Raw genomic sequence first — 26,243 nt, 5'->3', positions numbered from 1 at the left:
TAGGATTAGTATAAATGGGTGGTTGATGTTCGGCACAGACTCGGTGGGCCGAAGGGCCTGTTTCAGTGCTGTATCTCTAAATAAATTGCTCTCAGTCAGTAAGAATCTGGATACTTCTGTCATCACTTAGTTGACTTGTGGCATAATTGGAGAGAAATGAAAAAATATAAAAGAAAAACTGGAATTTTTCCACTTATAATGGAGATAAATAAAAGTTATTTGAACCCTTATAGTGAGACCTTGAAAGTTTCTGTCACTACTTAGTATTTTCTATAGACAACTTGTTATATTGTCTACACTATTGTAATAGCTTTGTGAAACTGCAGGAAGAATTTCATCTGTGTAGTATATCTAATGGATTAGAAATGGTTTTGCAATAGTGTTACACATGGAAGACACAGGAAATCTTCGCCCTGTATCTTAAGGATTATGACAACAAAAATGTTACTGCTGTCATCAAAGAATAAAGTGAGCAATTTAACTCCTTACCCATAATAATAATTGTTCATTTATCTGTGTTTTTTTTCTGTTAAAGGTAGAAGAGTCTGGGGAGCATGTAATACTGGGAACTGGAGAACTCTACCTGGACTGTGTGATGCATGACCTTAGGAAGATGTATTCTGAAATTGATATAAAGGTAATGCAAATTCCCCAAAATTGTGACTTCATAGCTAATGTATGGTTGCTAATATTTGCTGTCAGTTGTACCTGCTTCATGCAAAATTTAATTATTCCTGTTTTAGTAATTGTTTTTCTCTTGCAGGTGGCTGATCCTGTTGTAACATTCTGTGAAACTGTTGTGGAAACCTCATCTTTGAAATGTTTTGCAGAGACACCCAACAAAAAGTGAGCTTCTTGCATTAGTTGCAGTCACTTCCTGCTGTCACACTGCTGTGAATGCTATAATTTGCAGTCATTAACTTTTATAGCTTCGGGTGAATCATTTGTTTTATCCACAGGTTGCGTGTGAAACATTTGCATTATTTCTGTAGTATCCACATATTCTTTACTAACTTATTGGCAGTACATCTAAGTAATCATTAATGCTTTTTTAAAATCCATTTTCACTATAATTTCCCTTTTTTTTGGTGGTGGATTAGCATAATCCCCCCTGAATTTTCCTCAGAACTCCTCTGTGTTTTCTATTTTGCTAAAGGTCCAGACTGAGTGCCCATTGCATTTGTCACCTCAGCATGTGAACTGCCTGATATACTGACATTGTCCCTGCACATCGTTTGGCCCAGATTGCTGCAGAAAGTGGATGGAGGTTTTGTCATTTGTACTTTTTAATGGCACTCCTTTATAATTGTTATAAATGCAATTTAAATTTTGCAACCTAAAATAATTAGGTATAAATAACTCTGTTTTCCACACAATTCAAACCTTCTTTTTAAAAAAAAATCAGTGATCATGGGTTAATGGTAGCTTTAGCAGTGCAAGGATCATTTAGTGTTTTATACTTCATTAATAACATGCACAATTCATTCAGCTTTCAAATAGTGCTGTCTAAAAAATGTAGACTGTGCTCTAACTTGTGTATGTGGAAACAATTGTACTCATAACCTGCATCCTTTCTCCCTTTGTTCCTTCTGTTGCCTGTAAATAAGCAATTGAAGGGAGATTCAGAGGACCTGTCGACAACAAACAGAGAAGGAAGAAAGACTAACAACATACTGCAGATCACAGCATTGATTTTTGAAGGACGCAGTAATGTCCTCAGGCTTTAACTTTGTGTGTTATATGGATAATTGTGGGTTGTCTTTTAGCTTCGCTGCGTTTTTCATCCAATGCTTGTTTTCTTAAATTTCCAGAGTTCGAAATAAATGCTGATTTTCTCCGAATTTACCTAGATATTTTGGGGTCCAGTTTATCCCCATGTTTTGATGCTATAAATAGAAACGGAAAGATATCCAAAATAACTTCAAAGATTCACACATATAAATTAACCTAGTTTAGGAAAAGCTTGTAACTGAAAGTCAGTTCACTCTTTATAAATATAGAGGATCTCGATGTCTTATCTTCATGTAGTATGGTAAACTGCACATCAAAAGATTAATGAATTAATTGCTGTGTTCACTCTGTCTCAGCAGTGTCACTGTGTGATGGTAGATCAGATGGCAGCTTGGTACTTGTGCTCCGCCTAGAAGCTAGCCAGCAGCAGCATTAATGGAAGTCTGAGAGCAGGCTGTACATTTGGCTACAGCTGGTGACCAATTCAGGGAGACCAGAAAAATAGTGCGGGAAATAATAGTTTATAGTAGGGTTTTTAAAAAAAAAAGTATGCTCCTCAACACATAAAACATGTTCTTAATATTAAATTTTCTCTTCACCCCCGCCCCCCGCAAACCCCGGAAAGGAATAAGATCACAATGATTGCAGAACCTCTGGAGAAAGGTTTGGCAGAAGACATTGAGAATGAAGTGGTCCAAATCACCTGGAATAGGTATGAAATACCAATACCAAATTTTATCACATACTTCTACTGAGTGGGAAGGTGATTCAGTTATTAATGTTACTATTTACCGAACAACCATAACTATGTGTCACTTTAGTTTTGGCAATGAGAAAATTCAAGGGCAAAAATGTTCTTTCAGCTTATTTCCTTAGTACTCTTATTCTACCTTTGCAACATCCAGCAAATTATTGAGTATCCCTAAAGATTTTGGCTGCACTGCCCAAGCAAAAACACGTGAGCATTCACTAAGTAAGAAAGGTATTCCTGTATTCTGAAGAAGGGTCACTGACCTGAAACGTTAACTCTGCTTCTCTCTCCACAGATGCTGCCAGACCTGCTGAGTATTTCCAGCGTTTCTTGTTTTTATTTCAGATTTCCAGCATCCGCAGTATTTTGCTTTTATTTTATACATTTCTGTTTTAATATACTTTGATACACCAGTGTCATTCTCCCAGCATAAATTCTCCCTTTTAGGATCCCCCCACCCCACCCCAGCCATGCATCATTCTTGCAACAATATGAATCAAAAGTGAAAAGGGACATAGTAGCCAGGAAAAATTAAGAGAACTCTACAGCTGAGAATAAAAGGTAGTTAAGAGGGGGCTTTAATCGAAGCATCTAAACTTTTAAAGTATAGATAAAGTTATTAGTATTTTGGGAAAGTAGGACCAGAAAATATAAACTTAAGCTAGTGAAAAATAAACTCAAAACAGGTATTAAAACAGGAAATAAGCTGAAAGAACTTCTTTGCCTTTGAATTTTCTCATTGCCAAAACTAAAGTGATACACAGTTATGATTGTTTGGTAAATAGTGACCTTAATAACATGTCAGAAGTTATGCTGTGGATTGGTTGCAATGTGTTTAAAGTATTTTTTCAAACATTTTGGTTGCGGGATGGTTAGTTTTGGATCTGGTTCTGCATCTCCTATTAGTTCTTCAAAATGTCATTGATTTCCTGTATCAATATTACCTGCTGAGTGAGAGTAGGTAGTTGTTTATAATGTGCTGTGTGGTGCGTTTGTAAATGATGGGGCCAAATATACTTTGTACTTTGGAACTATTTGAAATAAGCGATAGAAATATGTTGGCATAATTTGTTCACAAACCAAAACTTTATTTTTATATTTTCCTCAGATTTGAAATAGTCATTTAGCCCTGAAATGTACATCATGAAATTTATCTTTGTATACCAAATTATAGGAAGAAACTGGGTGAATTTTTCCAGACCAAGTACGATTGGGATTTGTTGGCTGCCCGTTCCATTTGGGCTTTTGGACCTGATACTACAGGCCCTAACATTTTGGTTGATGATACACTGCCATCAGAGGTAAGCATGCAACAAATAAGGCATTTTTCATGGTAGCTCTGTGATTTGTCATGAATCATTTTCATAAAATTGCAAATCAAGCAATTCTGCTAAATGTGCAAAAATGCTTAGCCTCATTCAGAATAGTTTTAGGTTTTGTCTCTTCCTGGTATGTTTGATATAAGCAAATTCCAGTGTACCAGATGACTTTCTATTCCCATCTGTTGTACACTAATTACATTTCGAATAATTTCCACAGCCTTCCCTATCAACACGTTTTGAATTATATTTTGTGCCAGCATTGTTTGGAGGGTGGCAAACCTTGTTTTTTTTTAACATTATCTGAACTGAGTGTTTGTGTTCTAACCTTCCAATTCACTCTTGGGGTTCAGTTTCTAAAACTTGTATGCTTAGTTGTTGAATTTACAATAACATACATAGTCTGGATTTTGGATGAAGTAATTAATTGACATTGTTCTGTTACTTGGATCACATAATCCACAGATGGTCATAGAAGGAATGTTATAGCAAAGGGCATTACAAAACTGGAGGCTGGAAACTTTGCAAGCATCTGACTACACAGCAGTGGTCTTCATTGGTAAAGTGTTGAGGCTCATGTGCCTTCTAAAATCCAAATTTAAGATTAAAGATGATTTGGGCCAGGGCTGTATATGATGAACCCATTAGGTAGCTAGCATGGCAGCTGGCGTTAGCTGACCACTACAGAAGCTAGCAAAATTGTACTAAATTCATGTTTTTTCCTGTAATTTTTAATACCTAAATAATTTAGTAACAGCACCTGAAATGGGCCCACACTAGACTTGCCTTCTGCATAATTTGTTTTTCATTCTTACGACTATAGGTGGATAAAGCACTTTTGGGTTACGTGAAGGACAGCATTGTCCAAGGATTCCAGTGGGGAACTCGAGAAGGGCCACTTTGTGATGAACGTATGTATTGGTCAGCAAGCAATGTTTTCATGTTTGATATTTCAGTAACTGGTAGAATCATTTTGAAAATTGAAATGAGAAATTCAGATTGCTTACAAATAGGTCCTATTACTCAGTCATATTGCTCTTACACTCAACTTTTATCAGTTGTAGTTTATTAATTTCATGGATCCGTCATATACTATTGTGTGTTTTTGCTACAGTCTGATGTACTATGCTCACTTATGCCTGGCACCCTTAACCCCATAGCTATACATTGTCTTATTGAGTTACAAGGCAGAAGCAATACAGAGTAGTGGCTTTTTAACTAGAGAATGAAATATGAGGGATATTGTGTTCCATGTTAATACAAAAACAAATTTATTTCAGACAAATCTTATGGTGCTAAGCACTGGGGCACTGTACTTGAGATTTGGTAATATTAGAGCCCTAATCTGTAAAACGGCATCGTAGGATGTGAATTCATATCCACATTCCTTTACATAATGCCAGGCAAAAATGGAGATTGCTTGCTTCCCCGAGAGGAAGGAACATCGGAAAAAGAGCCATTGTACACCTCCTGGCAGTAAATTTCAGAGTAACAATGGCATAGCCCTGCGAGCAAGCTGCAACTGAATGATGCAAAGGGAGATCCAGTAATGGAGATTAGGACAAAATAGTTTGAAAATTTGTATAGGAAATGGGCTGTGAGACAACTATATTAGAATGGAACTTCAGCTCTTGGACTATTTGCAGGATCAGGAAAAGTCAGAAAATTTAGGCTCTGAATGGACTGCAGAATGCCTCTTCAGATTCATTTTATACACTAATCAAAGATTGGGACCACATCTTTGCATTGTAAATGTGATTTAAGCCAATCTTCCACATGATACTTGAATCCTAGCTCTGGGTGAGTTATCGGGCTGAATTTTACAAGCCCATCGACGTCGGGGGTCATGGGGTGGAGGGGGGGGGGGTGGGCGGCGGCGCCGTAAAATACTTGCAGGAGAGGCATGCCATGACCCATGACGCGGAGAAGACCCCGCCAAATTTTACCGACGGCGGCGAGGCCTCGGTGCGGCCCTCCCACTGCTTGGCATTGGGGCCTTCATTTAAATATGAAAATCAATTCAAACAAGATGCAAATAAACCTACCTGGTCCCAGCAGCCGTCCCATATCGATTTTATGGCTGCCATCTGCAACTCGCGCGCCTTCGGAACTCCATTAGGAGTTCTGAGGTGAGACACTGGTGGGGACGGGGGAGGACTAAAATTATCAGGGTAGTGGTGGTGCCGGTGGGGTGGGGTGGGGGTGGGGGCTGCGGAAGTGGGAGAAACACTTCTTATTGGCTGTGGGGATGGTGGAAGGGGTTGAAGGATAAAAGTGAAGAGGTTGTGGGGGGGACGTTTGTGTTGGGAATAATCATTTTGTTGATATTGCCCTGAAAACAAACATATTGGGGGGGCATGCAGGGAAAGGGCCTCCAGCATTTATTTGAATTTTTACACACAATGCACCACAATATCACTTTAAAAATTTAAATTACTTCTTAGGGCTTGAAGCCCTTTAAAAATGGTGCCACGCCTGCGCGGTGGCACCGGACACCGCTGCCAGGGATGGAGCGGTTGCCCCCACAATGTGCAGCGAGCTCATAAAATTCAGCCCATCATCGCCACAGTATTTGTAGGCCAATTGTGCATAACATAGTAAGTGTTATGGCAAATTTAGGACTGATAACAGCAAGTGTTTGTTCACACAAAAAGTAATCCAATATGCAGGATGAAGTTCCAGATAAGAGCTTTGGAAGTGCAAAATCTGGAGAGCCAGTTGGATGCTGCAGCAGACGGGACTTTGGGATCATTCTGGACAGGTGATCTCCAATCAGCTGAATGGCCTTCCTTGTTCATAATTATTTGATGAACACTTTTAATGCATCTAGAGATTGGATACGTAATAAAAAAGAAACTTGCATCTTATTGCATCCCTCAGAAACATTCCAGAGTAGAATTTATTGCTGTGTGTAAATGTGGCAACCATTTTGTGCACTGATAGGTCCTGTAAACAGCTATAAGATGAAATAAGCAATTAATCTGACAGATTGGTTGGAGGCATATTAACCAGGACACCAAGAGAACTTAACTTTTTGCTGCTTTTCTGATAGTGCCATGGGTTAGTTATCATGCACCAGAACAGATGAAGCATCAGTTTAACATCTCATCTAAGGATGAAGCCTCTGCAAATGCAGCACTCCCTCTGGTACCACACCGGAGTGCTAGCCTAGATTATGCACTCAAGTCTTCGAGTAGAACCCAAACCTTCTAATTTGCTAAAAAAGAAATCAAACTGGCAGTACATTGGTCTCACTTCACCCATAATCTTGAATGGCATACTTCATTGCTAATATGTCTCAATATATTTTTATATAAAGCTTTCAAGTTTTTTTTATAAAAAGTAGAAGCCTTACAGCTCTTAATTTTAAATTAATTTTATCTTAAGATGCAGAATTTGTAATGAATGTATCTTAGGATTTGTATCTTTTCTTCACAGCAATTCGTAATGTGAAATTCAAGATTCTTGATGCGGTAATAGCTCAAGAGCCTTTGCACAGGGGTGGAGGGCAAATTATTCCCACAGCCAGACGAGTAGTATATTCAGCTTTCCTGATGGTAAGGGTTTCCCTTTAACATTTTGACTCTTTGCTCAATTGCTTTGCCGCATCATTTCTTAATTTGGTAAGTAAAATTACAAAAACGTCCAGAAAAGTATACACCTTGGATGCTGGAATAAATTTGTTTTACCATTGAAAACATTTTACATCTTTTGGCGTGAATTGGCCTTTAGATTTAATCTGTGAACAAATTTCTGGCTCTGTTATTTTTCATATAAGTGTACTTTATCCATCACATAGTTTCAACAAATTTATTCTGATCAACTGTTACTGCAGCTATTCGATTATAAAATATCTATCTAAATACCATATCTCTGTTCTATGATATACTGGTAGGTTTGACAAAATATACTTTTTTATAGGCCACTCCTCGTCTGATGGAGCCTTATTACTTTGTGGAGGTGCAGGCACCAGCAGACTGTGTTTCTGCAGTGTATACAGTCTTAGCTAGAAGGAGGTATGCAGATTAATTCTATCTGTGTCATGTTTAATCTTTGTCTTAGATTTGAAGTAGTCCAGGCCTACTGCAGTATTCATTGAAAATGTTGCAGTACTGACTTAGTGCAGAGGAAGGCAAAATAACCAAAATGAAGGATAAATGTTACCACTCTTTAACTTATCATGCTTAAATTTGTTTCAATATTAATTGTATCATGTGTCATCTGTTTAAACTAAGGAATTAAACTACTGGATGAAAAGTGAACATAACATAATCAGATCACCCATTATTGAGAAATTCACAGTATCTATTTTGGAAAAAAATACACATGTAAGCACACAGATCGCAGTTGAATGTGGTGTGATCTGGTAAATTACATGGGAACTTGGGTTGATTGGAAATCAAATTCCATTGGTAACATCAGAATTGTATTAATCTGGCTTTACTCTTTTTATATTTTTGTAACACATTACTGCTAGTGAGTCCATCTTTTGCGTGGTTTGTTGCCCCCTCTGCCAGTCATCTTCCTTTTTTCTCTGCTTCCCTAAGAAACAAGCTTGTGTTGGAGTACAGTCCCATGTGCACCTACAGTACTTCACTGTCTCACTCAAGTGACTGTTCATTGTGTGAGCTGCGGCAGTGAGTTGCACCGTTTCGTTGCAGCTGAGGCTGATCTCTTGTTACTTGATGTCTGCACAAGTGCAATTTTTAACAGGGGCCACAGGATAGCAAACAGAAGAGTCATTTTTCTCTCCTCCACTTGCAGGTCCTGAAGCCAGGTATAGCCTTTCCACTCTGTATTGCTTGGTACTTTACCAAGTGATAAATTCCAGTTAGTCATTGGTGGCACCGTCAGTGAAATGCTACTACTTGTGAGATGTATCTTCCCTCTTTCTAAAAATACAGCAGTAATTTTGAAAAGGCATTACACCACATCAGATAAACACTCTGGTCTTAATGGAAGTTATAGGAGTTATACTTTATTCATAAATTTCCGATCATGAGTTGCATCAGGAATTATTTCACCTGGTTAATTGACATAGCAACTTTGTGCACATTTATTATGGCTCAAAGGAGTTCTATAGTTGGAATTTGTTGTATAAAGAATTTTTAGGTTAATAATGTCCATAGTCCCATGAAGTGGAAAGTAAGCATACAAGTGGAAGATGGTTCCTCTGCAATGGTTTTGTTTTTCATCTACAGAGGCCATGTGACACAGGATGCACCAATCCCAGGTTCTCCACTTTATACAATCAAAGCATTTGTACCAGCTATTGACTCATTTGGCTTTGAGACAGACCTGCGGACACACACACAGGGACAAGCCTTCTCCCTTTCAGTCTTCCACCATTGGCAGGTGAGAATTTGCCTTTCAGAAGCAAACAATTGCTTTGTATTAATTGAGAAGTATCTCTTCTTTTGCATTGTTCAAATCTTTAATCAGTTAGCTGATATCAAATGGCTCAGTGGTGGTCTCTGAGTCACTAGCTTGTGTGTTCAAGTCTCAGTCCAAAAATTGGGCATGTAATAGGCAGATACATCAGTGCAGTACAGGGAGTGTTGTATTGTTACTGTTTGGAAAGTGGTGTGTTTGCTGAAATAACAGTGACTCATGACACTTCCAAAGTATTTCATTGGCTGTGAAGATCTTTGGGATATCCTAAGCATGTGAAAGGCACCATATAGATGCTGCTTTCTTTATGTAAATAGATACACCACCTGCATACCTATTGACGAGAGCTGGTTAATTCTGCATAAAATTCATAATTTTTATAACCTAATTAGTAAGAGGCACTTTCAAAATCGAGAAATAAAAAGCTGGTATCAATTTTTGTTTTAAAATTGAGCAGGCAGCTGCTGGGTTGCTGTAAAAATTCAACTAACTCCCTAATGTCGTTTTAGGAAAAGAAATCTGTCGTCCATATTGAGTCTGACCTATGGACTCCAGTCCCACACCATGATTGGCTCTTGCCTGCCCTCTGAAGTGGCCAGTGAGTTGTATCAAATTCTGGGCAACTAAGCAATAAATGCTGGCCTTGGCAATGATGCCCACATCCTGGGAATTTTTTTTTTTAAGTATTCCTAAAAATTAGTTCTTTTAAATTAAATCCCAAACATGTTTCTAAAGCATAAATTGTTTTCTGAGGCTGCAAGGATAAGTATTAACTGTAATTACTTAAAGTAATGTCTTTTGTGGTTCTGGGCGTAGATTGTGCCTGGTGATCCCTTGGACAAGAGCATCATCATCAGACCCTTGGAACCACAGCCTGCACCTCATCTGGCCAGGGAGTTCATGATTAAAACAAGAAGGAGAAAGGTAATCAGATCTTGGCTCAAGCTATATTGAACTGTATGATAACTGCAGACAGTGGATATATTTACCTGTTCCGTAAGGTATTGTTTATTCAGTAATATAGGGTAGATTGAGCTGTTGTTGAAATAGATGTTCCCTTTTTCAATGTGGTCTTCTAATAAATACAGTATTTGGCTACTAACCAACACAAAATAACTACAGTCAGTTGACTGATTTAATTAGACTCTTCAATTTAATTCATATCACAAACATTCACTGATAGCTGTATATGGTTTTGAACTTTGGCTAACTTTCGGCTTGACATCTTGGACTGCAGACTGGAAGTTTAGACTTTAAATATAATGAGAAATAACAAAGGACCCTTCCAAGCATAAAAACCTTCAAGTTCAGAAATATCCAAATCCTTAAATTTCTGCTTGCTTTCTGTCAGTTGTACAGAGTAGAGCCCTGTAGATCACGATCAAAATATGAGGCAAAGAAACTGCAGATCGGGTTGTAAAAGTACCACACTTGCAGATATTTACTGTTTGACTCTGAAGAATCTGGGTCACTAGTTTGACTATTGCACATTTTGACATTGTGTAAACAGTGTTCTGTATACATAGCTTAGTACCGAGGGCAGGATAATGTTTTAAAACTAGCCAGTGGTTGAAGTGACTAAAATTTCAGAAAGCATAACAAGTGTTTTATCATTCTGAAGAGAAATCAGTTTATTGGAAATAATGTGGAAAAGAACCACATTAATGAAGGTGTGGGGCAGGATATTTTCTTGTATGGACAGAATGTCTAAACATAAAATGTTTTTGTTGCATATAGAATAAAGAAGGATTAGCTTCCTGTATCCTACTTGTATTACTGTATCCCAAGACTTGTTTTTCTGTCACTATTTTTCACTTTCCCCCTCCTCTCTTACCAGGGGATTATGGTTCTATGGGCCCCAGACCCCTTCCAGTATTTTGCCCCCAACTGGCTATTCTTCATATTTGAGCTAAGACATTGAGTAACAGCAAGTTTATAGCCACATGAGATATCACCGTTAAACAAGATCCTTCCAGCAAGGATCACTGGATAGTGTTAGGGAACTCTTGTGGTGCCCCACCCCTGCCCTGTCAGAGATAAGCCAACAAAACCCGTACTAAGAACTGAACCTAGGAGTTTCTTGGCTTGTATATTCACCTAATCCTGGCCTTAATCAGTTGAGGCACATGCTTGCAGCATTCCTGGAAGTAATTAGTGTAACATTGTAAAGTTTTTATGATTTAAAATATTGGAATCAAACCATTTATCAGAGTTACTATTGTGAGTGAAAACTAATTATAACAATTCTTTTCCAACTTAAAAAAATGCTGCTGCGAATAGTTTTTGATTCCTGAAATTCTGCTAATGTAAACGTTTAAATAAATGGACTTGCCGTATCTCCCAAAGATGTTGCTGAAAAGTGTTTCATTAATTCATTAATAACTTCTGCATCGGAGAGAGTAATGGAATGAGAATATGCTTCAGACTGTGTGCACTTTGATTGTTATTGGTCCAATGTTAAATATACTGGTTTCACTCCACCAGACCAGCATCCTTTTCCAGCAGTAAAATTCTAACTCCAGCAGCCTGGGCTTGGGCCTTGATCTTCCCTGTCTTTCAAGCCAACTTGCCCAATATGTAAATTTTATTAGCAAGGATAGGAGATTTACTACTTTAATAAAGACACGGTATAGTAACAAGTTTCTGAAGTGTGCACTGCATTAAATGGACTTTGCATTCTCTATGATTATAAGTGCATCTTTATTGCCCAGTATCTAGTTGAATAATAGCATGACGTGGGGATCACACCATAGAACCTTTGTTGTATATGCTGCATATGAATTTTCACATTTGTTCACGGAAGGCAAGACTGAAAGCAGTTTAGTGAGAAGAGACACAACTATAAACCAATAAAATGGTTTACTTTACATAACTACATGAATGAGCTGAGTATTGTTTCCTACCATTTCTCATACCATAAACATCATAAATATACAACTCTACCAATACACTGAGCACAGTTCACTTTCAAACTACCTGTTCCCAAGCTAACTGGTCACTGGAGTTAAGTTACAAACAATATGAATTCACTGTAGCATTCTGGCACTTTTGTAGACTCAAACCTATTCTCCCCACACACTGAGAAAGAGAAGAAAACAAACATCGTTCTCTGACCACCCCCTATTAGCTCTTTGAAGATTGGTCTGTCCAGCTGCCGAAGTTACCAACTTAAGATAAATGGCCCAACACCCAAAGGGGCAGTGATACCAGTATGCTCTGATTTGTCAAGCCCTTGACAGGTGCAGTGAATGAAAACAAGGCTTATCATAATGGCAAGCAATTTACAGGCTAGGGATTCTCAAAACTGAAGAATTGCAAACTTCTAGTTTCCCCACCCAGGATCCATCCTAATCAACATTCAGAATTGCTTGAGTATCTCTGGGAGTTAACTCTTTGTAATCTGAATCTGACCTTTTATAACAAGATTGTCATGCTAGACCTGCCAAGAATGAGGCACATGAATTTTGTCATGAGCATTGATTTTAAACTGTTACTGGAGTGAAGAAAGGACTTGTTAAACAGGTCAGCCGTGGCTGGAAAGACATTTGCATATTAACAGACAGAGTTTGGAAGGACAAAGCAGCCATTCAGTGACCTATTCACCCCACAATGGACTTTTGATCACCAGACGTTGAAGGTGGGGGAGCTCGCATTACAGGTTGACTGCTAAGATGGCTAAATACACAAACGGACCTGGTCAAAACAGCTAGTCACATGACTAACCTGCTGGCCAACCTGAGTTTTTGAATTTGTACAAACAATTTGGGCAGAAAGCAGAATGCTCCTGGACTGAGACGATCTCTCCTGTCTGCTCCCATCTTTTTCTCACAAGTCTCTGAATCCACTGAAGACACATGAACCCCAAGAGAGAAAGGTCTCATTCAGCGAACAAGGTTTAAAAAGAATACTGGGCTTCAATGAAAAACAAGATCTACCTACAATCAAGGACTCTACGGTGAGCTTGAAGAACCGTAACAACTCTTCAGATATTGCCTCAAACCTTTCCACTTCATTTTTCTTCTCTCCTGGCTCTATTTGCATGTGTGTATCACGTATGCATGCTAGCCGAGGGCGCGTTGTGTATCTGTAGGCATCAACCAAGTTAGAGTTTAAGTTTAATAAATTTCAACTTTTCTTCTTTAAACCTAAGAAAGCTTGTTTGTGCTGGTTTCTTTGCCTTATAATTGGAAAGTGGTGAACAAGAATTCACCAAGGAGGAGCTAAAAAAAGTGTTTAAAATTAAACTCTGTTACGGTAAGATCAGGTGATGGCTGAAAGGGAACCCCTAGACCTCTTTCTCACTTGGTCATAACAGAAATTTGGGGGCTGGTCTGGGATTGACCCACAGTCAAACGAGAAATTGGAAGTGGGAAGCCAAATTGTTCCCAATCAAAAAAGAGCAAAATTTCAATACAGGTTTTCTTGCGGTTATGTATGCTTGAATACTAATATGTCTGCAACTGAAGCTAGTAGCTCTCCAAGCTAGGGTGCAGTAACTTGTGATAAGTTAAAAGCACTGTCTATGGAGGAGTTGTTAAAAATGGCTGAGCAGTGTGGGATCACTGTATATGGCAAGGCTAGGAAGTCTGAACTCCTAAGGCTAGTGGCCAACCATTTTGCCCTTGAATATGAAGAAGTAGAAACTGGGTTAGAAGCAGACTCCGACAGGGTATTGTTAGCAAAGATACAATTGGAACAGAGGAAACTTAAATTTGAGGAGAGAGAGAGAGAAAAAGACAGGAGACGGCAAGAGAAAGAATATTCCGGAAGGAATGTGAAGAAAGAGTTGAAGCAGCTTGAGTTAACTAGCGGGCGACAGAGTAACCCCAGTGAAAGCATGGCCAATATGGAGGAGCATAATTCAGGGCTGGGTACAAAATTGTTAACTAGTTCAACTAATTCCAAAATTCAATGAGGAGGATTTTTTGTGTCCTTTGAGAAACTGGCAAAGCAGCTAAAATGGCCAGCTGAGACCTGGCCTCTTTTACTACAAAGCAAGCTAACTGGAAAAGCCCATGAGGTTTATTCCCTGTTGCCATGTGAGAGTTCATCACATTATGAACTGACCAAAAATGCTATCCTCGGGGCATATGAATTGATACCCGAAGACTATCGCCAGAAGTTCAGAACCTCAAGAAGCAAGCTAATCAAACTTTTCTGGAGTTTGAAAGAAGTAAGCAGCTGGCTTTTGACCAGTGGTTGAGGGCTCTTAAAGTACAGCTCAGCTATGAGAACCACAGAGAAATAATTATGTTAGAGGAATTTAAACGCGCTCTCCCACTCTCCATAAAGACTCATGTAGAGGAGCAGCGGCTCCAGAGAGCCCAGCAAGTGGCTGACCTGGCCAATGAGTTTGCTTTAATTTCTCAGTTTCCCAGAGGAGAACCTTTCCTAGACACCCCCACAAATCCAAAAGGGACAAAGGGTGGGAAGGTGATAGGAGCCCAAGCAGTGCTGGGAGAGGAAGGAAAGCAGGAGACACAAGGAGCCTTTCCCTAGCCAAAAAGGACGATGCCGTGAGCAGGAATGTGACCCGGAGACTTGTGTGCTTCCATTGTAATAAAGCAGGGCATTTAAGAGCTGACTGCTGGAAACTAAAGGAAAAACCTGTAGGGTTAATCAAGGCATACCCACTCAGTGAAGAAGGGAGCCTGATGGAAAGCACAGCAGAACAAGCTGTCGCTTTAACTGCAGTAAGAGTGAGACCCAGGAAGCATATGGCTGAAGTGCAGGAAAATTTAATAGGATTTCTGAGGGTAATTAAGGTGTTGTGCCTGAAGGGAGAGTAACCCCATACCCCTCGAGTGGGGCAAGCAAGCCCATAGTAATTCTCAGGGATACAGGGGCCACTAGATCCGTTTTACTGGGAAAAGGCCTGACCTTTCCCCAAGAGAGTGCAGTGAACACCAGAATGGTGCTGAATGGTATTGGAGGGCAGTGTACGCCTGTACCTGTACACCGGGTGCACCTGGAGTGCGACCTAGTTTCAGGACCGGTGACCGTAGGGATTGTCCCTAGTTTGCCTGTGGACGGGGTTGACCACCTAGGTACTGATCTGATGGAGGTGAAGGTGGTAGCCTCCCCAGTAATGAAAGAAAGACTGCAGGAGGTCAAAGAGACAGGGCAGTGGCAGGAGGCAGACCCCTGCAGTTTCCCTGAATGAGTAGTGGATCAGGCCATGATTGAACCAGCTCCCCCAGAGGAGACTGAATTGACACTGCAGGCAGATGACCATGACGTCTGCCTTTCTTTGGAAAGCTAGGAGACCCAGGGAATGAATTAAATGATTATCCCTAACTGAGGCTCAGCGAGCCGACCCAGTATTGCGAGAGTTAGCACAGGCTGCCCAGTCTGAAAGTGAAGCAGATGGAATCCCTGATTGCTATTATTTAAAGAATGAGGTACTGATGAAATGGAGTGGACAGTAGTTCACCAGTTAGTGGTGCCGCAGAGGTACTGGAGAGAAATATTAAGGGCCCATGAGACAACAGTGGCTGTTCTTGCGGTATATGAAAGACCAAAGCCCGCATAAGACAGCAGTTTGATTGGCTAAAACTCCACAGAGATGTGGTGGAGTACTGCAGGAGTTGCCACATGTGCCAGGTTGAGGGGAAACCACAACTTGGTGAAACCTGCACCCCTATATCCTGTACCAGTGTTAGGAGGAACCTCCAGTAGAGAGCTGGTGAACCCCGAAAACAAAAGGGGACAGGCTGGCAAAAGTTTAGAAAGGGAAGGGGAAAAAGTGACCGAGGGCAGGTTAAAGGAAGTCCGGAAGGAATCCCGGATGAAAACCCTTACTGTCAGTCAGCCAACACCGAAAAATGTGAAAAGTTAGATCCTACATCCTCTAACGTAAATGCAGACACTAGAAGCACCCCACCAGAGTTGTTAACAGCATTTACATGAATCTGCAGAGACAAAAAGACCTCTAGGGGGCAGAGAAACCGTGAGGGTGATTCCTCACCTAGTCGAAGTGCCACAGGGGAGTGCAGTAGAGTCTGCACAAATAGCTGTAGGCAGGAGTGTCCTCTGGGACAAAGGGGAGATTAGCAAAGAATCCTCCCCTATAGTCAGAAAATAAGTGAACCACCCATCCCCTGAACTCAAAAACCTTTGCATGACTCAGCAAAGCACTGAAAAAGAGTTCAGGATAAACCCACCCACACGGACTCTTCCGGGAAAAAAAATTACCTCAGCAGGAACAAAGACCATGGAAATGGGCAAACGGAAGGGGCGATTATAAGTTTTAGGATTTGTGAATGAAAGAGAAATGCATTTTTTTTTTCTGTATCTTACATTTTTCCCTCGACCCCTTTAATGAAATACGCTTTTCTCAAATCACATTTCATCCCGCTGGGTGTGGAGGTGTCGTGCTAGGCCCCCACCTGCCAAGAATGAGGCACATTAATTTTGTCATGAACATTGATTTTAAACTGTTACTGGAGTGAAGAAAGGACTTGTTAAACAGATCTGCCGTGTCTGGAAAGACATTTGCATATTCAGAGTTTGGAAGGACAAAGTAGCCATTCCCTGACCTATTCAACCCACAATGGACCTTTGGTCACCAGACATTTAAGTGGGGGAGCTCGCATTCCAGGTTGACTGCCAAGATGGCCGAATACACAAACTGACATGGTCAAAACAGCTAGTCACATGACTAACCTGCTGGGCAACCTGAGTTTTTTGAATTTGTACAAACGATTCAAGCAGAAAGTAGAATGCTCCTGGACGGAGAAGATCTCTCCTTTCTGCTCCCATCTTTTTCTCACAAACCTCATGAACCCCAAGAGAGAAAGGTCTCCTGCAGCGAACAAGGTTTAAGAATAATACTGGGCCCCAACGAAAAGCAAGATCTACCTACAATCAAGGACTCTAAAATGAGTTCTAAGAACTGTAACAAAAACTCTTAAGATATTGCCTCAAACCTTTCCACTTTATTTTTCTTCTCTTTTCTGTCTCCATTTGCATGTATGTATCACGTATGCATGCTAGCGTGGGCGCGTTGTGTATCCGTAGGCGTCAACCAAATTAGAGTTTAAGTTTAATAAATTTCAACTTTTCTTCTTTAAACCTAAGAAAGTCTGTTTGTGCTGGTTTCTTTGCCTTATAATTGGAAAGTGGTGAACAAGAATTCACCAAGTGGAGCTAAAAAACACTGTTTAAAATTAAACCCTGTTACGGTAAGACCAGGTGAAGGCTGAAAGGGAACCCTAGACCTCTTTCTCACCTGGTCGTAACAAGATCATAACATGGACCAAAACAAAATTCCTTAAGTTGTTATCCCCAAATTTTTTACCCTACTGCTTCAGAAATTACACTTTGAGCCTTTTGTTTTCAGCTCACTTTAAGGGGATGGTTTCTATTTTAATATTTTAAACTGTACCCTCTGGCATTAGTGATTCACATTTCTAACTGATGTAATAGCATTAGTGAAATAATTCAGTGGTTACCTTCTATTCCCTGTAATAAAGTTAGTGGATTTTAAGTATAAAAGGTAGGAATAAATCTGACATGTCACTGCTTCATTTATTAACAGGGCCTCAGTGAAGATGTCAGCATCAGCAAGTTTTTCGATGATCCTATGTTGCTGGAACTTGCAAAGCAGGACGTGGTTCTGAATTACCCCCTGTAACAAACACCGTCTGGGAGTAAGAATCAACTACTTGCATCCCTCAGCAAGACTTTGTACATGCTATTGCTCAGTCACAATGACCTATGGTTCCACTGGATTCTAAGTATGGAATGAAGAAGCCAGAAAGTGAGCCAATTGGAATTTTATATTTTAGTGTTGTAGGTGAAATGTTTTTAATGAAATACATCCCAAAATAAAAAATGTTCAGTTTTCCATTCATATTGGCTGGGTTTTTCTTATGAAAATGTAGAGTTGATGTGTTATCCAGATTGCTTTTACATAGGTTAGATTTGAGGAGTTACTAGTTTTATATGGTGTTCATGTATGCTGTGCATAAGAATCAGACTACTAGCAAAGTGACTGAACCCTTTGTACATTGTCATTTGGTTTATTAAAGAACAGGAAATTCTGATAGTGCAAAATACAAAACTCTCAATCTTCTGGAATAATATAGTGCAGCTCTAATAAAACATCCTCAAACTATTTGGGGGTCTCATTATTTCACTGAGGTCACCTCAATATGAAATGGGATATTAATACATAAAAATGTGCAACAGAAAGCAAAGAGGGCATTTACTTAGGTAGATTTGCTTCACTTGGCTTCACCACATATTCTTTGTACATTGTATACAGGACACCTGCAAGGCAATTGAGAATAAAATATGAACTCAGTTGTTGAAGTTAATGCCGAATTAACTTATAAAGTAGACAGATATTTATTTGGAGATTGACAAACTTGCTAAGTATGTTAAAATTAAGTGTCTTAATTGTGAAATACCAGTATAGTTCTGTTAGTACTGTTTAGCTGATTCAAGCAGAAGGAAAGCAATTGGAATTATGACAGTGAAATAAATTCTTATTGACACCAATTATTAACATCTAGTTCCAACTGAACAATCCAAAACATAAACTTTGGCAAGCTCGACAATCAGTTGAACAAACTGGTCTTTGTTTTTCCGAAGCCAATAAGTTCCTTCTTAATGTCTCTCGGCAGCTAGGGTAGGGTTATGTTTGAGTTGCACAAAAAGCTGAAACAATACAATTGGATTTATTTCTAAATTGACCGACTTAGTGTGCCAAGCCACAGTTCTGCTAACTCATCCCTCAAGTATACCACAAGTTTCAGCTGATTAGTTTCTGTTGCTGATTCAGATTGAAATAAGAATTTGGGCGAATCTTAGCCTTTGATGGAATAAAGAAGGCCACAACCAAATCTGGCAGGCTTGTGAGTTAGTCCTTTACCTTCAGTACTAACTTACATTGGAAGCACTTAACTCAATGACCATGAACTTGGTTGCTTTTCTGGAATCTGCTTTCTCCATCTTGGTGCACTCTTTGCACCACTGTTAGAAGTTTTGTTTTTATTTTTATGCACATTCCTCCTAGCTATCACAGTCAGTTTCCCTGAAGACCAAAACTTACCCAGAGTCACAGCTCCCACTACACATGCCTGTGCAGCCACACGAGTGTGAATAAGGTGTACAGACATTTTGGTGTTCCCTCTGGTTCGCATTTTATAAAGTCCCAATCCTACTATTGCTGCAAATCCAGTCATACCTGTAATAAACAATTTTAGTATTCAGTGCTCTTTCAATCGTTCATGTATTATTTCTATTGGGCTAAGTTCATGTGCTAACCCAATTCATCCCTCCCAGATATTTCTACAATGAGATTAGCAGATGCTCTGGAATAAATTCAAGCCTAATGATGAGTTTACTTTTTTCATTGTGTTGATCAGAGATCTAACTGGTTTGCGCAGTGATTTGCTATGTTGAACTAGTATGGACAGAGACCTGAGCCCATGCAGGTTCCCAATCTCACTGATACCATCAACATGGCATCAGTAGGTGCAAAGGCTTTTCTACTTTCATCTAAAGATACTGGAGGAAATTAAATTAGATTCTCACTGAAGAGCAGGTTTTTAAATTAAACATTGCTCTTTGTGGTATTCCCCAAATGCTTCTGTAAAACCAGATACAGGTGCTTAATTTATAGCCAATAATTGAGGTTCAATGTAAAAGTGGTAGTTCTACAATATTTCATTTAATGTACCATTCATTTTTGAATATTAGTCTATGATTTCAATTTCATTAGGTTATAAGTTCACTATATTCCCCTTCTAATACGCATTGGCACTATTAATGGTCACTTTTTCTCCCTAATTGGAACACACATTTCAGATGTCATTTCCATCTACTAGCTCCTTTCTCTCTTTGCTAAAATCTTGATTTTTTTTTCCTTAATGTGTAAGACCAAAGTTAGTACTTTGTTTCTATTTTAATAAATTCAAAAGAAACAGTTATCAGTTTACACAGAGCTACTTTTCAATATTTTATACAGGGACTCACCTATTGGTACAAAAGGTGACTCTTTGGACTTTTTGATGAGTTTTGAAGCCTCCTGGTTCTCTGTCTCAGAGCTCCATGAGGTGGTGTCTGCAGACATGATCACTAAAGCAACAGCAAATAACAGTCCATCTTAATGCACCATGTTAAATGAGACACTTTATAGTTCACAAAAAAACTGTCCAATCTGGATTTATTTACACCACCTAAAGTATTAGAATTTTTAACTTGGGCAGTTCAGCAAAGAAACTGTCCTTTTATTAATTTTACAAACCTTTATGCAGTGCTCCAAGAAAAAATGTTCATTGAATTTTAGGGCTTGTGAATGTACATACAAGATCATTAGATTGAAGGAATATTGACAATGGTGATCTTCCCTTCTCTATCACCCTTTCAGGATCTTTTTAATAAATCCATAATTAGCATTTCGTATGTATGATGAGGCAGTAGCTCTTGTAATTAGCACAGCACAGTAATTCAGAGGACCCAGGTTTGTACTGCAGTCTATATACATCTGTATGTAATTCAAACAGCGTATCCTGTGTAATAAAAACAAAGGGCTGGAAATACTCAGCAGGTCAGGCAGCATCTGTGGAGAGAAAAGCAGAGTTAACGTTTCAGGTCTGTGATCTTTCATCAGAACTGGCAACGGTTAGAAAAGAATTGGGTTAAAAGCAAGTAATTGGGTGGGGGAGGGGGGTAGTGGGGAAGATAACAAAAGGAAAGGTATGTGATGGGGCAGGAGAGATTAAATAACAAAGATGTCATGGGACAAAGGCAAAGAGACTGTTAATGGTTGTGAAAGACAAAGCATTAGTTCAGAAAATGGCTCTGCTTCTCTCTCCACAAATGGTGCCTTAATTGCTGAGTATTTCCAGCACTTTTTATTTCAGATTTCCAGCATCTGCAGTATTTGGCTTTTATTTTAGTTTATCCTGTCTCATGCTCATGAGAAGTCCAGTGATGAAAATACAAAAAATAAACAAGCGTTAAAAAATTAGAGCAATTTTAAAAGACTTGTACATTTGCTTTCAACAAGATGGAGGGCCTAGTCACATGACAAATACTACCTCCTGCACCATATCCATGTCTACATGGAAATGAGACAGCTTATCGCGCAAGGATGTGAGCTATAAACAAAACTAGCTAAAACAAAGACACTCCCTAGATTCTGTGTCTCCAGCTACCCTTCACCAAAATAGAGTGTGAACATCACTTGTATCAAAATGGGGCCATTAAAAACTAATGTACTAGCCTATCAAGAATAGAGAGCTAAAGTCACATGGGTGGAATGAACATTTAAAGGTAATCATTTTGAAGAACAATGGAGTCTTTCCAGTTCAGCCATCAAGTCATCAGCATCAGCCTGGTCTCTCTCCAACCACAAGGTCAACATCAAAAGCTATCTTTAATTCCAGCATAAGGCTGAGAGAGACCAGTTCTAGCTAACACTTGAACCTTGCTGAGACAAGTTGAAAGCCAATTGCAGCAGAGAAAGGAGAGTGCCTTTTAAAGCACTCCTCCACCTGTGAAAATTGAACTAAGGATTTCAGCACTGTCTTCAAACTGAAGAGAACTGCCTGATGTCTTCAGCAACCCAGCAAATACAAAACCAGCAAATAGGCCAGCAACTTTAAAACTCACATTCCGAGAGGATCCCACAGGTTTTCCTGAAACAGATTTTTACACCTTAAACTCTTAACAACTCTTACCCTTTACCTGCTATGTATCTCATCTTGAACGTGCTTGTGAGAGTGAATGCGTGTGTGGGTGGTGTTGCGATCATTTCAGATGAATATTCAATAAATATTAATCTTCTGTATTAACTCTACAAATAAACCTGTCACTGTCCATTTATTTGGCAAAACATGGCTGAAACACTAATGCTAAAACACTGGTCAATTGGGAGGTGAAAAATAGAAACCAGCCAAGTCATCACCCACCTGGCTATAACACCTGACTAACTATGATCAATGCCACAGGAAATCCATCCATTTCATTAAATTCCCTCTACCCTTCAAAGGTGTGCTGATTCTTGGCTCTGTTAATAGATGAAGGTGCCACATCATGTCAGACCTTGTACATCTTCAGGGTGGGGGAAGAGAAAATAAGTATAGGAGGGAGAACTGTACCCAAGTAAGCATCCAAATATACATAAAATATAAATATAAAATATACAAGGAAGCAAGAAGGTACTTTCAATACAAATTCTCCTACACAACCACAGTGGCGCAGTGGTTAGCGCCTCACAGCTCCAGCGACCCGGGTTTAGTTCTGGGTACTGCCTGTGCAGAGTTTGCAAATTCTCCCTGTGACCGCGTGGGTTTCTGCCGGGTGCTCCGGTTTCCTCCCACAGCCAAAGACTTGCAGGTTGATAGGTAAATTGGCCATTGTATAGGTAGGTGGTAGCAGAATGTTGGCGATGTAGTAGGGAATATGGGATTAATGTAGGATTAGTATAAATGGGTGATTGTTGGTCAGCACAGACTCGGTGGGCCGAAGGGCCTGTTTCAGCGCTGTATCTCTAAGTAAAAAAACAACCCTTTTTAAAACGAATTACTTTTTAAAAAATCATTGCACTCATGAATACCTAATGATTCAAGTTGGGAAGTTACCACAGTGGTTCAATTCGCCAGGGCATCTCCATTTTCTTGTATTGGCTGATATAAATTTACTTTTGCTTGGATTCTATAAACGAAATCAAAGAACTCCCTATCAGATTAGTGAGCCTACCTGTTGACCAAACTCAGATGATTGCCACTCCATTTTCCTGATCCGAATTGAAATTTCCACAGGAATGCATTATTGTAATTGAGCATGTAATCGGTAAATTATTATTTAAACCTAGATGGGTTTAAGTACCAGGCTTTCTAACTCGAGCTTAGATGGGAATCTCCTGCCCTTGAGATTTGTAGCCTCCTGCGTGTACACATTGTGCCAGTAAACCATGACTCATTGTGACTCCTGGATGACAAGTGATCACTATGAAGCCAAGAGCATCACAGAGATAAAGCCTGATATTAAAATGGTACAGTTTTGTAACTATTGCTAATGCCATTTTGCCATCCCTTGCTACACTTATGAGGAAAGGCTGGACAGGCTAGGCTTGTATCTGCTGGAGTTTAGAATAGTAAGAGGTGACTTGATTGAAACATATAAGATCCTGAGGGGTCTTGACAAGATGAATGTGAAAAGGATGTTTCCTCTTGTGGGAGAATCTAGAACTAGGGGTCACTGTTTTAAAAAATGGCGTTGTCCATTTAAGACAGATGAGAAGAAATTTTTTCACTCAGAAGGTCGTGAGTCTTTGGCACTCTCTTCCTCAAAAGGCGGTGGAAGCAGAGTCTGAATATTTTTAAGGCAGAGAGAGATAGATCCTTGATAAGCAAGAGGGTGAAAGCTTATCAAGGGTTAGGCAGAAATGTGGAGTTGAGGTTACAATCAGATCAGCCATGATCTTATTGAATGGCGGAGCAGGCTATAAGGGCCGAGTGGCCTACTCCTGCTCCTAATTCATATGTTTGTATGTTCTATTATTTGGCTGAGGTCTACAGTAATATCTCACTTTTGTATTAGTGATTTTCTATACCTTTAAAATTAACCAAATAGCAGAGCCCAGTAGCCTATGCTAGCCTTTAATCACAAACAGCCCTGTTCTAAGCACCGACACTGCTGCCACCTGTGGGATTTTGTGGCCACAGAAGAAGAGTTTTATATTTTTTAAAAAGTAATGCTCCAGCCACAGTATGGGAGCTGCCATTTTCAGTGCAGATGGGCAGTGCGATCAGCATTTTGCTTGTTTTCAACTAGCTGGATCCTGACTTTCCCATCAGAATTGGTCATGGGCACTGATACCATGTGGGCTTTTTATTATATGGCACTTTGGCCTGATAAAGGAAAAGTAACATTTGTGTCACACAAGTGCTAGGCAATGACTATTTTTAACAAGAAAATCTAACTACCTCCCATTGACATTGAATGGCATTACCATTGCCAAATTCCTCACCATCAACATTGAAAAAAACAACTGGATCAGCCACATAAATATTGTAGTACAGGAGCTGATCAGAGGCTAAGTATTCTGTGGCAAGTAACTCACCTGACTCCCCAAAGTCTTTCCACCATCTACAAGGCACAAGTCAGGCATGTGATGGAATACTCTCCACTTGCCTGGATGACTGCAGCTCCAACAACCCTCAAGAAGCTCAACAGCATCCAGGACCACCTTGTCAACCACCTTAAACATTCACTTCCTCCACCAGTGTGTACCATCTACAAGATGAACTGCAGCAACTCATTGGGCTTCTTGGACAGAGGCTCCCAAAGTCATGACCTCTACCACATAGAAGGGAAAGGGCAGCAGGGGAAAATTCCTCTCCAAGTCACACACCATCCTGACGTTGAAATATACTGTCCTTCCTTCATGGTTACAATTCTGGAACTCCCTAATTAACTGTACCTTCACCACATACATTGCAGTAGTTGAATGAAGGTGGCTAAACACCACCATCGGAAGGGCAATAAATCGTGGCCTTGCCGGTGACGCTCACATCCCAGGAATATGTAAAACAAAACCTAGCCTGGAGGCAATGCCGAGTTTGAGGAAGAGTTAACCAACCTTACTTTATCATTAATTTAGTTAGGATGAAAGTATCAGTACATGGACAACACAAGTCTCAGAAATAATGGCCATGAGAAAGCATGTTGCAGAACTGTTTTGTGCATGGTCTTCACCAAATATACCTGGGGCTGAGATACAGGTACATAAGGGTCAGGACAGACCATCTTCTCGTCCCAATGAAAATGCTGGGGTTAAAATAGACGGTGTAATTCCTTCTTGACAATGAATGATGAGAGCCAGCACCAAGCAGACCCACCTTCAGCCACTGCACTAACACCACTCAATCCGACTCAAGTTCCAGGTCTGGAGTCTTTTAATGCATCAGATTTCAACAAATACAGCTTAAGCGACTTTGACAACCAAAAGGTATCATGAATCTAGAAACAATTTTTAAAAATATTGCATATTAGTCTAATCTATGAAGACATTACCTTATAAAAGGAGTCAATTCTTGTCTGAAAGCGACGTAACTGCACTGCCGGTTAGTGACGATAGTTAATTACATTTCCTGCTTACACAGATTTTCAAGCAAGTCGTCGTGAAATAACCGTGTCGCAATGAGAGATCGTAAATGTTTGCCTCAAATGTCAGCAAATATCTTGATCAAGAGAGGGAAAGGTCGAATTGCGGAACTTTGCAGCTTATAATGACCCGCCTCCTGTTGTTGATTCATGTTTGCCTTTTGCTGCAATCTTGACCTTCCGCAATTTGCATTTTTAAAGCATCGTCATGTTCCATCGCCTTTTGTTTGAAAAATTATATGGAAAATGATTCTTCCAATTACACAAATGAGCATGTTTTTCTTAACATTAAATTTTTTAATAGTTTACAAAAGAGCTTTATGTAGAAATCATCTTGTACTGTTTTACGTGGAAGACGTTTATCTTATGATGTGTGACTGCTTTGGGAGGGCTTTCTTGAATCTTTTCTGTATGGGCATTAGAGTAGTGACAGACACATCCTTGTTAGCATGAGATGCCCATATAGCAGAGATTAGGATTAGGGCAAACAGATGACTGAAAGGTTCAACCTGTCACATTCAGACAACTGGGACTGGTTGTCTCTGAAGATCTTTACACAGAAGATATGACACAGATACAGACCATTTGGCCCAACCAATCTGTGCCGGCCTTTATGCTCCACTCAAGCCTCCTCCCATCTTTCCTCACATAAATCTACCATTGTAACCCTCTGTTTCATTCTCCCTCATATGCTTGGCTAGTTCCCCCTTAAATGCATCAATATTATTCGCTTCAACCACTCCCGGTGGTAACAAGTTCCACATTCACGCCACTAGGTTAAAGGAGTTCCTGCTAAATTCCCTATTGGATTTCTTGGTGACTCATACTGATAGCCTCTAGTTATGCTCTTCCCCACAGGTAGAAACATTCTCTTTATCCACTCTATCGAAACCTTTCATCATTTTAAAGACCTCTATTGTCACCCCTCT

General features: G+C 39.7%; 2 protein-coding genes across 3 annotated transcripts in view; one reads left to right on the top strand and one right to left on the bottom strand.

Moving 5' to 3' along the window:
* eftud2 (elongation factor Tu GTP binding domain containing 2) overlaps positions 1-18,046 on the top strand; it is a 61,268-nt gene extending 43,222 nt beyond the window's left edge. For both annotated transcript variants that reach the window (XM_068013261.1, XM_068013262.1), the window contains 10 exons: positions 536-637; positions 764-846; positions 2,357-2,443; positions 3,657-3,783; positions 4,625-4,712; positions 7,240-7,358; positions 7,723-7,817; positions 9,003-9,156; positions 10,009-10,116; positions 17,732-18,046. In XM_068013261.1, coding sequence (XP_067869362.1) covers positions 536-637; positions 764-846; positions 2,357-2,443; positions 3,657-3,783; positions 4,625-4,712; positions 7,240-7,358; positions 7,723-7,817; positions 9,003-9,156; positions 10,009-10,116; positions 17,732-17,827 — 1,059 coding nt within the window. In that variant the 3' untranslated portion in view covers positions 17,828-18,046. The remainder of the gene's footprint in view (positions 1-535; positions 638-763; positions 847-2,356; positions 2,444-3,656; positions 3,784-4,624; positions 4,713-7,239; positions 7,359-7,722; positions 7,818-9,002; positions 9,157-10,008; positions 10,117-17,731) is intronic.
* A 149-nt stretch (positions 18,047-18,195) lies between these two features.
* LOC137348083 (HIG1 domain family member 1C-like) lies at positions 18,196-25,420 on the bottom strand. The gene is made up of 4 exons (XM_068013263.1): positions 25,225-25,420; positions 20,176-20,277; positions 19,250-19,384; positions 18,196-18,465 (listed from the first exon to the last, which is right to left on the bottom strand). Exons 2-4 carry the CDS (start codon positions 20,270-20,272, stop codon positions 18,401-18,403), a joined length of 297 nt encoding a protein of 98 aa, XP_067869364.1. The 5' UTR covers positions 20,273-20,277; positions 25,225-25,420; the 3' UTR covers positions 18,196-18,400.
* Between the last annotated feature and the right edge of the window lie 823 nt (positions 25,421-26,243).

The sequence above is a fragment of the Heterodontus francisci genome, chromosome 33, assembly GCF_036365525.1.
Source record: "Heterodontus francisci isolate sHetFra1 chromosome 33, sHetFra1.hap1, whole genome shotgun sequence".
In the NCBI taxonomy this organism is placed as follows: Eukaryota; Metazoa; Chordata; class Chondrichthyes; order Heterodontiformes; family Heterodontidae; genus Heterodontus; species Heterodontus francisci.
This window is presented reverse-complemented; position numbering and strand designations above follow the sequence as displayed.

Bases quoted from the DNA above. Each gene is read 5' to 3' on its own strand.
- LOC137348083 (XM_068013263.1), bottom strand. From the start codon at position 20,272: ATGTCTGCAGACACCACCTCATGGAGCTCTGAGACAGAGAACCAGGAG. The intron at 19,385-20,175 runs GTGAGTCCCTGT...TGTTTATTACAG, and splicing joins GTCACCTTTTGTACCAATAG to GTATGACTGGATTTGCAGCA. The intron at 18,466-19,249 runs GTAAGTTTTGGT...ATTGCCTTGCAG, and splicing joins AGTGGGAGCTGTGACTCTGG to GTGTCCTGTATACAATGTAC.